The sequence below is a fragment of the Halyomorpha halys genome, unplaced genomic scaffold (assembly GCF_000696795.3).
Source record: "Halyomorpha halys isolate HHAL.00 unplaced genomic scaffold, Hhal_1.1 Scaffold765.1, whole genome shotgun sequence".
Classification (NCBI taxonomy): Eukaryota; Metazoa; Arthropoda; class Insecta; order Hemiptera; family Pentatomidae; genus Halyomorpha; species Halyomorpha halys.
This window is the reverse complement of record NW_027113294.1, coordinates 125771-137794: the sequence shown is the minus strand read 5'-3', so window position 1 is coordinate 137794 and position 12024 is coordinate 125771. Positions and strand designations below refer to the sequence as shown.

The following is a 12024-nucleotide window of genomic DNA, read 5'->3' as shown; positions in this document are numbered from 1 at the left end:
CTTCGTAAAATCCTCAATGCTCCTTACTTTGTCACAAATAAAATCATACATAAAGACCTTAATGTTCCCTATGTAACCGATCTAGCTCGAACCAGATATCACTCCTTCCATTATAAACTCCCTAACCACTCAAACCCTGTAGTTTCTAATCTTGCATTCTCTTCCACTCCTGACAATCCTCCGAGGCACCTGAAAAGAAGATGGCCACGAGACCAGCTAATGTAAAATGTCATTAGAGTGGTACCAATGGGTAGTTTCTCTACACGCCTGTAACACTTCAATTTAACTTAGATCAGATTTACTAAATGTATTATACTGTACAGTTGTAAATAGCAATAAATAAATATTAAAAAAAAAAAATAAAAATACATTTCACACATTTGGCCTATATTGATTTCCGATATATGCTGAGTTTTCAATTTGTACAAGAAAAACTGAAAATAGTTTATTGCTTAAGGTTTTCGTTTCTATTTCCGTGGTAAAGACGGCGGATAGCTAAGTGATAAACCTGAAATTTGAATTATTCGCCGCAAATAACATATGAAATCGTCGAGGAAAACATTTTTATAAATGTTTATGTTATTTCTTAAAAATTTCCCTTTTTAAACCTTAGATGACTAGACTGATTGTGAAAGATGAATACTACGTAGTCGGCAATCAACCTGTCAATTCCTTGTTTTAATTACTTTTAAGGATTTGTAATTTTTTCTCTAATTTCTTTAAATTTACAGCTGTATTTAAACTAAGAATGCAACAAGTAAATGTTATTAGGGTTTAATGGCATGGAAGATTAAGTAACACCTCAATTACATCAGGTCTCGTGGTCATATTATATCTGGCCCAGGCTTGATCGGCTATATATAGAACATTATATGAGTTATTGATGATTTATTTGTGATAAAGTAAGGAGTATTTAGGATTTTATGAAGGATTTTGAATTGTAAGGATACGAGAGGAATTCGATGGTTTAATTCAGTCCCAAAGCCCAAATCCACAGGTTTAACATAATTATGAAAAATGTCAAACATGTTTTTTTAATTGTTTAAATTTCGTGCCAATTAAGAAATTCAGGAATATGTAACTAGTTGGGAAAAAAGGGTTAAATAAATAAATGTTCCATTCTTACTGAGTTACTGTAAAAAAAAATTTTTATTATATCTTTATTGACATTTACGACTGTACTTATGAATACATCCAGTAAATTTGGTGTAAGATCATAATGGCACGATTCAGGCATGTAAAGAAACTACCCATTGGTAGCATTCTAATAACGTTTTTACATTAGGTCTGATGGCCATCTTCTTTTCAGACGACCCAGAAGATTGTCAGAAATGGAAGAGAATGCAAGATTAGAAACTAGTTGGTTTAGGTGGTGAGGGAGTTTATAATGGAAGGAATGATATTTGGTTTGGGCTAGATCAGTTAAATATGGAACATTAACGTCTTTATTCATGATTTTATTTGTGACAAAGTAAGGAGCATTGAAGATTTTACGAAGGAGCTATAAAATATAAAATAATAAATATATTAATAATATATATTATATATTAGTCCTATAAATATTTTTTATATTTTAGTAAAGTTGCTATTTCGCTTTTTTTTTCTATTTCAGATAAATCCTCAACATACTGTACCATTTCTTGTCGACGATGACTTATCATTGTCAGAAAGGTTAGTAAGACTCGAAGTAAAATCTAATTTAATTAAAATAATTTTACCTTTTCAAGCAATGTAAATATATTTTAATATTTGTTCAATTATAATTTTATGTTGTATGATAATACTTGATTGATGCGATTTTGATTAAACTCAAGTCAAAGTACAATTAAATCGTCTTTAACATCAGCTAGACCATAATCCATTGTAATTATATATAATATATATAAAATATATATATAAAAAAAAATACTTAACCCATTATATGAACTGAAAAGTGTATGACTGAGAGAATAATAAAACAGTTCATGAATGACTCATTCATTTTTTTGCGCAGTGGAGCCATCATGATATACCTCGTTGAGGCTTATGGGAAAGACGATTCACTCTATCCTAATAATCCAAAACAGAGAGCCGTCATAAATCAGAGAATCTTGTTTGATGCTGGAACTCTTTGGGTCAGAATAATGCAGTGTTTTATGGTATGTAAATAATTTTAATAATAAGTAAACTGGTCAGTTCTTGTATACTTGAATCAATGAAGTAATAAAGCAAAAACAAAGAGAATTCAAAAAAGCATAGAATACTTAAACTAAGTAACTCAGACGAAGACAAGCAAAACGAAAATATTCAATGTTCTAAAAATTAATTGTTAACACGTTGTAAATTTCAAAAAGAAGATATTGTTATATTCATGTTTATTTACAGTTGAACGAATCTTATAGGAACCCCGACATGGTCAGGAAGCAATTTAATGGATAGAGCAGGGTGATGCCAAAACCCAACGCCTAAGGAAAATGAATCTAAAGGGTGGAGGATTAGGCCACGCCCCTTGAAGGCAATTTTACGTTGAATTGTAGGGATTTGGCACATTAATGTAATTATCTGTAAAACCGTTCATTTAGCAATAAATGTGAAGAGAATAGCAGTTTTAGTAAATATTATTTTAAATAATTTGGTATATCTTTTATAAAAATCCATTAAGCCGTTCTAGAGAAATTCGTGCTTCTTTCTCTGTTCTATTGACTCATTTCAATGTGAGTTTTAAGAATCCCAAAATATATTTACTGTTCTAAAAATTAAGGAATGAATATAAAATTTAATTTTGGTCAATTTTTAAATTATTTTTTTCTTTGAACAGTTAATAACAAATTAATTTCTTTCAAGGAAAATATTAAAATATTAATTTTGATACAAATAATTGTTCATGATATAATAGAGAAAGTTGTTTATTAAAATTTAAAAAAGAAGTAAAAACATTACATTTTTTTTTAGTTATGTTTACAAAAAAAAAAGATGTCATAATTAATAGTAATTCAATAAAATCATACCAACAAAAAAATATGAGCACGCTTTGCGTAACTCCCAACTTTTTTTTTATTATCTACAGGGTACGACCCTATTCTAACACCATGGTGGAGTGTCATGTTTTCATTTCGTGAGACCGCCACTGATATAAAAGCTGGCCCACTAGGCCCCATTCAAACCGGCTCCTGGATAGAGTTATCAGAAAAAGTGAAGCAAAAAGGCGGGGCTTATGGGCATGGTGGGCGTGTCTAGAGTAGGGACCCAATCACTGGCTTGTTTACATTAAAGTTGTTGGGTTATTCTAAACTTGCGTACTAATTTCTTTATCAAAGTGAGAATTTCACGATAATGGTTTAAAGGATTTGCATTGTTAATGCAAATTATAGAAAATTAAATTTAACTACATTTTATGTGCAGTTCATATTTGCGATCAAATGAACGGTTTTACAGATAATTATATAAATATAAGGGGAACCTTTTATATACCTTTGAAGACTTGTATATTAATATTTGTTATTTATTTATAATAGTACTAGATCCCTGTAGAAAAAAAGTCAGTTATTTCATCCCAATTTTTGATTACTTTAATGAAAACTATTTATGATTACTCGTCAAAATTGATGAGTCTGCCAAGTATAGTAAGGGGGAATAAAAAATGGCGGCTGTTTCAAAACGTTAAAAAAATTATTTTTTCTTTCATAGCACTATATCTTTAAAACTACTTACAACACTATAAAACCTAATAGAACATCTTTTAAACAAGAGAAAATTGTCTAAAATATAAGCTCTTATAGAGCTATTTACGTCAAATTGTTCTCGAGATATAGTTTGGTAAGCAACATTTCATAACAAAATAAAATAATTAAGTAGTTTCTATATTAGTTTTGAAAAGCTATATCTCAAGAATTATTGGACATAGAGACGCCTGCGAGCACTCAAATTAAAGCTAGTTTAACGTAATGTAGTTTATGATACTTATTTTCGTAGGAGTAGCAGTTTTTGTGATATTTGCTAACATTTATTTCTAGTTTTTTTGGACAAAATACATGTCATATAGGAATATCATAAAAAACTACTATTTTTACCAAGATAAACTACTTTATAGTAAGTTTAACTAGAATTTTAATTTGAGTGCCAATCTGTACATCGATTGGTTCCTGAGATATAGATCTCCAAAAATAGATTCACTAACTATTGATTTTTCAGTGTATCTTTTATGAAATGTTGATATAAAAAATATATATTTAGGGAACTATTGGACGTAAATAGTTCTATTAGGGCTCATATTATAGAAAATTTACTCTTCTTTAAATAAAGTTTTCTAGTGGTGTCGATAATTTTGAAAATGTGGAGTTCCGAAAGAAAAATTAATTTTTCTTAACGGTTTGACAGCCACCATTTTGCAATTCCTTAACTATACTTGGCAGACTGATCAAATTAGACTTTTAATTAGAAGTAGTTTTCGTTGAAGTAGTCAACAATTGGAGTGAAATAACTGACTTTTTTTTCCTCTTGGGCTCTTATACTATGATGACAGTTGTTTGCTATATTTGGTCATGAGTTTTTATCATTCATTGGCGAATAAATTAAAAATGTTAGCGAGGTTCGGTCTACTATCAATGAGGAACAACAACTGTCACACTTTCACTGTTGTGATATCACTTGCACGAGAGACATCTGTCATGTAGAAATGGGTCTAAGCTCATGTCTCGCAAGCCAGACTCATTGATAGGCATTTGTACCAGAGCCCAATGTATCTATCATTGGATTCGAGATCTTCAACCTTAATCCAATCAGATGAGAATAAATCGATACATTTAGATTAATATTAAAATTGTTAAAACAAGTATTATTATTTAAAATTAATACTCTCTGTAGATCTTTCAATTTTTAGATACCAGTTCTCCATCAAAATATGGGAGTCAATGATCTTCTGCTGGAAAGGGTTCACGATGCATTCACTACTCTGAACTCATTTTTGGAAAACAAACAATGGGCTGCCGGTGATGAACTTACGGTGGCTGATTATTGTTTAGTGACTACTGTGGCTTGTGCAGAGGTATAATACATACGATATATAATATTTATATGGAGCAATAAGATGGAGAAGGAAATAAGACATTAGACAATTTTTCAGTAAACTAAAAAAAAAACTCATAATTCAGGTGATTGTTTTTTTTAGAAAAAAAAAATGATTCACCAGTTTTAAAGTACCTCTAAACATTTGCCAAACTATGGCAAATTCACGCATACCCAAGTGTGTGGAAGAGTTATTTGGTTTGGCTGGTTCAAGTTGGCCTGAATTTGTGGCCGACCCGTTGAGTGTCTTTTTTAGGCACAAATCAAAAGGCTCTCTGCTGCATCCACTCGTTTGTTTTCAGTTAGCATTGCTCTAGAAGTGACAACAGATGAATATTTGTGCTATTCGTGTTTTAAATAATTCTCAACCGCTGGATTCAATAATTAACTTTTGTTTAAGGGTGTATATTTTAAAATTCTATCGATTCGGTGCAAATACTTTGCTTCAAAGTTTGTTAGTTAACTTTTGGAGCTTTATTTGTTATTGAAGTTGAAATAGCCTTTTATTTATGCAATTAAATTAAAATCATTACAAAATATAATATAAACATTTAAAGAATATAGAGAAAAAAAAATTACATATATAATAGCTGACAAAACATTAAGTTCTGTCAATTTTCTCTTCTTCTTCCCTCTCTCTATCTTTCTGTATCCTTTCCTGCATAGGCCTTCCCTTTCGGGAGTAATAGTCAGCACTTCCCGGGGTGACCAGCCCTATTGGGAGGCGAGTTCTTTCCTGCATAGGCCTTCCCTTTGGACAGTAATAGTGAGCACTTCCCGGGGTGACCAGCCCTATTGGGAGGCGAGTTCTTTCCATTACTCCTTCCACACATTCCTGTCCCTAGCAGCTCTCCACCAGAGGGCTCCTGCCATCCTCTTGAACATATCGCTCCATCTTTTCTTTTGACGTCCTCTTCTTCTTTGGAGGTCGTATGGAGTCCATTCTGTGGCAATTTTTGACCATCTGTCATCTTCGAATCGAAGGAGCCTACCCATTTCCATTTGCTCAATCTTGTCATCTTCAGTGTGTCAGTGAGTCCTGTTTCTTTCTGGATTCAAGAATTTTTTATTCGATCTCTTTTCCTCACGTTCACAATGCTCCTTCCAATATTATTTTTCCACACCTGTAATTTCCTCTCCTGATCTATAGTCAGTGACCACGCTTGGCTTCCATAAGTGACCACTGGGCTAATGCAACTATCGAAGACCTGCCTTTTATGGTCAATACTTGTTTTTCGCTCCATTATTTGCCTAAGGGACCAAAACTTTTTCCAACCGAGTGCCAATCTTCTCTGGACCTCCTTTGCTCCTCTATCCGTGAATGACTAACCCAGATAAATATATTCTTCAATACATGCCAACTTATGGTTGTTAATTTCACACTCCTCTTTTACGCCATTTGTCATACGTTTCGTCTTCTGGTAGTTAAAGACCAATAAATAAAGACCAACCTCTTCACACAATGCCAGAAGCCGCCTAATCATTTCTCTCAGTTGTCCCATGCTTTATGGAATTTACCGTGTTATTTAAGTTAACACAGCACAAATATACATAAGAGTAAATAGAATGTAATAGCTGAAAAAATGCAAAAGAACAAAACAAGGGTGTGAAGACTGACGTTTGTTGCTTACTTTGTTTACAAGCTTTCGTACAAGTCTTGGATTTGCGATAAGTGGCAAATAAAATAAAGAATAATGAAATGAAAGGAAACACAAATATAAAGAAAATAGGTGCTAGATAATAAAAATTCATAGAAATGGTTTTACGTAACCTATAAATTTAACTTGAATCCTGGATTTTTTATTAAATATTTGTTAATTTAATATAACCAATAAAAACATTAGAAACTTATATTTGTGTTGAGTTAAATAAAAATAAACTGTTAAATTTAAATAATAATATTTAAAAAAGTATTTACACCACATCATTAAAATTTTAAATGTTCAATCTTAAAATGGAGTTGGTTATTGAATCTGAAGGTTGGAGAATTTAAGCCAATCCAAATAACTCATCTATACGCTTGCGTTTGCGTGAACATGTATATGTTTGGCAATCGTGTAGAGGCACCTTTAAGCTCTGCCTAATTTAAAAATATATATTCTATAATAATTGCATTTATTAAATTTTGCAATTAACCAGGAAAAATTCACGACAATTAAAATTTTAAAATAATTTAAGCGAAAAATATTAATACTGAACAATTGTATGAAAAAGAAATAAAAAATTTGCATTATAAAATATGAAGGATATCATGGGTGCTGTCAAAAAGGAATATAAAATAGAAATCAACTGTTTTACCCCCACCATGCAATTTTTTTTTCATATCTTGAAAAATACGGTCAATCATTTATATATAACATGTATTACAAAATATATCTAACAAAATTTTATAATTTTGTTAAATTACAAACAATGGACTTATACTTCCAATGCATCTCATTATGAATTCTCAGTGCCTCATATATTATAAATTTATTTTTTCTGTTTTCAACAGGCTGTGGGCTACGATATTTCCAAGCATTCGACTGTCAGCGATTGGTTTTCGAAATGCAAAGAAACTATGGCGGATTACGACGATTTAATACAAAATGCTATGAATAATCTTAGTGCAATATTTAAGGAAAAACTTAGCAATGTGGAACCATAAAAAAAATATCTGACACTATAAGAGCTAGTCAAATTTTTGCACTTACATTTTAAAGCGTTTCTTAGTAAAACTGTGTTCTTTGATGGAAAATAATAAATCTATGTTTAAAAAATAGTAGTGTTATATTTTCATTAGTACAAATGTTAAAGTAGGTATTTGAACTCATGACCCGCAGCAAATCATATTCGCTACCAATAATCAATGTAGTAACCCTATCATGGTAGGTTGGCAACAAAAGGAGCTGTTTTCTATTATTCCCCTGTCATTACGAAGATGGTTATTAAATATATTTTATGTATAATCAATATATCAATTTTATATTCTAACTAGCTCTTAAATCGATGAGGGTTGTATAAATCGTGTACGAATTCATTCTTAGCAACACTGTATGATTATAAAGCAGAATTTTTTAAAAATATCAAGTAAGTTTTGATTTAGAATCTGTTACGACCACAATAATTTAAAATAGTAAAAAAGGATGGTTGAGCTTTATTATAACATTGTCTTCTCTAATTTCTTTATATAACCGTGGTCCCAACAGATAACCATAATAAAACGATGCAAAAAGGGAGTAGCATACATGTATACCCTACTTAGGGATTTTTTTTTAGGGATGTTTCAGTACTTGAAGGTACCTCTACATTAATGCTGCCGATTCACCTGACCGACAAATACTTGTCACTTTACCCGCTATTGGAGAATCGTTATAACTATAACTGTATGATTGTTACAGTCATGATTGTACTGTCGCAATAGCTCTAGATAGTTAATAGTCTAGTATTGTCACCTTAAGTCTAAGTATTGTCAGTGAACAACTGTCACGTTAACTATCACATACATACGCCTTGATAGGTGGATCCACTTGTTGGCCGCTCGCCACGAATCGGAGGCTTGTACAAATGCTCGGTAAACAAAGAGCAGATCATCCACATGTCATTGTTATTCAGAGAGGCAAGCATTGCGGACGTACTAGTGGTTTCAGCCATTTCACTTGGATTGTATTATTTTTATTACAAATAAAGAAAATTAAATATAAATAAATAAGATTAAATATAAAACTTATTATAAAAAGTACCAACAAACACCTTTAACCTCCTAACAGCTCTCAGTTGCAACTAGACAAAGAACAATGGTGGAGATGCTACATGAGCGCTCTCACGAACCCCTTTGATCTGTCTCCAAAAAACCGATTCTCGACGGATCGGTAACAATCTTAGGCCAACCAAGCCAAGCCACCCATCCACATGCTCGCGTATGTCTGAGTTCGCCATGGCTTGGCCAACATGTAGAGGCCCCTTAACAGTGAACCATCGTACAGTTTTCGTTATTATGGCAAAAGTGTAAACCACTACCATGGTGTAACTATTCGATAGTTTCAATCATGATTGCATTCATTGCCAAAACAGTTTTACTACCCTAAAAGTAATGTAGAGCAGGATTCGGCATGATCGTTGATAGTACAAGTAACGCCAGTGAAGTAACCATCACATGTATACGCCTTGACAGTCAACTATCTTAAACTTTCCGTTATTGCGGTGAAAGTGTTAGGCTCTACCATTACGAAACTATGATAGTTACAGTCATGACATCATTTTCTGTGACGACCGTTTTAATGTTGTGATAGTAATGTCGACTGGATCTGGCGAGATCGTTAATAGTACAAGTAATGTCAGTTGACTAACAGTCGCATTAACTGCCAAGTTTAACAAAAAACACGTTCTAAGGTCCCCTGAGTCTAAATATCATTAAATACAAAATGTTAAGTTCCACAAAATGGTGTATGTAAACAGCCAAACAAGTGCTTCGGAAGGTAAACCAATCTTTTCGACGGGTTACATAAACCTTTTTGACTCCGTGGGAACATAGTGCCAGGTCTCTTGTAACAGGTCAAAAGATTGAACTTTGAGGTCGGAACTTGTTACAGATCTAAGGGTTCAATCAACAATGTATCTTAACAGGGCCGCCGAAGCTAGAGTAACGTCAATCCAACTTTCCCCTCTTGGTATAGAAAACGTAGGAGGAGAAGAGGGATCATTCATTATGACCATCTAGTTCCTCACAATAAACTCTTGGAGTTTAATCTCTCTTCTGTCTATTCGATTGGTTCCCCAGACCATGTTCCAGGAGTTGGTATCTGAGCAAATGATCACCTTTCTGATGCTTGGGATGATATCCATGGCAGAAATGCCTTCCTCAAGTCAGTCACCTTCAGGTAGATATACTGAAAGCAGTGTGAAGGGGACCTACCTACCCCACCTGATATATATAGCATGCAGTACTATCTGCCATGGTATACTGTCTCAGATCCATCACCTCAATAATGGATATAGCTCGGAGCTATAACCCTTGGCATGAGGACAAAACCCATGACCAAGTTCCCACGCAGAATATATAATAACGTATAACTTAAAAGTGTATAGGCACACCATCGGTCAGACTAACAGTTATCATTCAAATCCTATCTTACTTGAATCATGAAGATCCCTAAACAACATAATCAGTCCAACTCACGCTTACTTGTAAATGAGATACCGAACAGAAAGAATCTAAAGTAAAATACACTCCCTCTCTTCAAGTTTTGATTTATTAGATTTAAGAATTTTCTGAGTAATCCATCACTTTTTTTTAGAGTGCCATGAAAATATTAATTAATTAAACTAAATTAATTTATTGAGAATATTTTTTATGATACTAAACTCTTTCATAAAAATATTTTGATATTATAAGGTAGTAAAGTCTTTGAAAAACAAGCAGCTGCACTATTAAGAAATATTTTGTTGTTTTCTATTTGTCAGTCAGAAATAGGCCTGAAAAATAATAAGGAATAGCAGAAAAAAGAGAATGCAAAAATAATATATTCATTCATAAGGTACATATGCAATAATTAGATTGATTTCTCTTAATTTGAATCATATTTTGATGTAAAATATTTTTTTCATTGTACAGAATGCCTATTGTTATAATCTTAATTGTTAGACTCTCTTCTAAAAATCAATACAATAATTCTTCATTGAAATATTTATTGTTACATTTTCTGTTTGTTTACTAATATTTATTTAAATTGTATAAATAATGCCTATCAGATATATATATTGTCACAAATAATATTTTTTACTATCACATTGTAGACAATTTCTATTTCATTTAATTATTCCTGTTTCAAATACCTGATTATTAATTACTCGTTTACCTACATCTTTATATTAATCTCTTAACCTATTTTAGTAGTTTATAATTAAATAAAATAAATAAATTGCCAACAGGGAATTCAGTGTATAGGTTTAAATTCTTATTTGATTGCGTTAGATTATCAAACTGTTTTAAGTTTAAAGACAGCTTGTATAATTTTAATATAGTTCTTTGGTGGATGTTGATTCATTGTCGACACATAAATTGGATTGAATATCCTTGAAATATACCCCATATCGATCATCATGCTGAAAAAAAAATTATAACATTATTATAATATGATAGCAGATATTGCAATGAAGGTAAAGTTCCACAATTGCCGAGAGATGTACTATTGGACTATTAGAGTTTTATGTTTGTGAAAGGGGAAATAGTGTTTCCAGGGACGTGTTAGTTTTCATTCAAGATATAAAATACAGGATAAAAGGGAATCTATTGTTAACAATTGTAAAGGTTGCTAAAACTGGGTTTATGTAATTTAGTTTGTAAGTGCAGATAAACCAGGGATTGTTCCCAATAATAACTTGGGATAACGCCCTCAACAATAATATAAACATAGAATTCTAATCTTGTGTTTATATTTAATATTTTATTTTATTTTTAATGTGCAAATAAATGTTAGTCCAGAGTTCCAAATTGTACATTTTTTACAATAAATAAAATTTAACACATTAAAAAAATATATATACAAAATAATTGAGTCAGAAAATTCCAAAATCATTTTCAAATTTTGATTATTTTTTTTAAAAGAATTTTTTCTAAACAGAAAGATGAATCATATGAAGATGGATTTGGCTCATTTTAGAATTTTACGCTTCAAATATAAAAGTTAAATTGACGTCTTCCATAAATTTATTCCCAATGGGAGGATTGCTTACCATCGGAATTAATAAAAGATGCTTACTTTACTTAAATACAAACTGTTCCGGTTAACCTACGGCAACCGAAAGGTTGAAGTGGAGGGGGGACCAAACATCAATCAAACATCATGGCATAATAGCCTACAAGATATAGTAGCGCCCCAAGTGGCCAGCAGCCAAATCTCACCTCCTCCAACGCTTGGTAGCAAGGGAAGCAAGCGAAAAAAGTGAGAGTGAAGCCATCTTGTCTTGAGAAGAGTTCATCATTTCTTTGTCTCTGACATC

At 32.0% G+C, this 12024-nt stretch overlaps 2 protein-coding genes across 3 annotated transcripts in view; one reads left to right on the top strand and one right to left on the bottom strand.

Annotated features, from left to right (window-relative positions):
- LOC106686030 (glutathione S-transferase 1-1) overlaps window positions 1-7913 on the top strand; it is a 12874-nt gene extending 4961 nt beyond the window's left edge. For both annotated transcript variants that reach the window (XM_014429111.3, XM_014429112.3), the window contains exons 3-6: window positions 1613-1671; window positions 1994-2138; window positions 4859-5023; window positions 7538-7913. In XM_014429111.3, coding sequence (XP_014284597.1) covers window positions 1613-1671; window positions 1994-2138; window positions 4859-5023; window positions 7538-7690 — 522 coding nt within the window. In that variant the 3' untranslated portion in view covers window positions 7691-7913. The remainder of the gene's footprint in view (window positions 1-1612; window positions 1672-1993; window positions 2139-4858; window positions 5024-7537) is intronic.
- Window positions 7914-10359: 2446 nt separating this feature from the next.
- Window positions 10360-12024, bottom strand: part of LOC106686018 (dynein regulatory complex protein 1) — a 34641-nt gene continuing 32976 nt past the window's right edge. Inside the window, exon 17 of the mRNA XM_014429091.2 lies at window positions 10360-11127. Coding sequence (XP_014284577.1) covers window positions 11038-11127 — 90 coding nt within the window. The 3' untranslated portion in view covers window positions 10360-11037. The remainder of the gene's footprint in view (window positions 11128-12024) is intronic.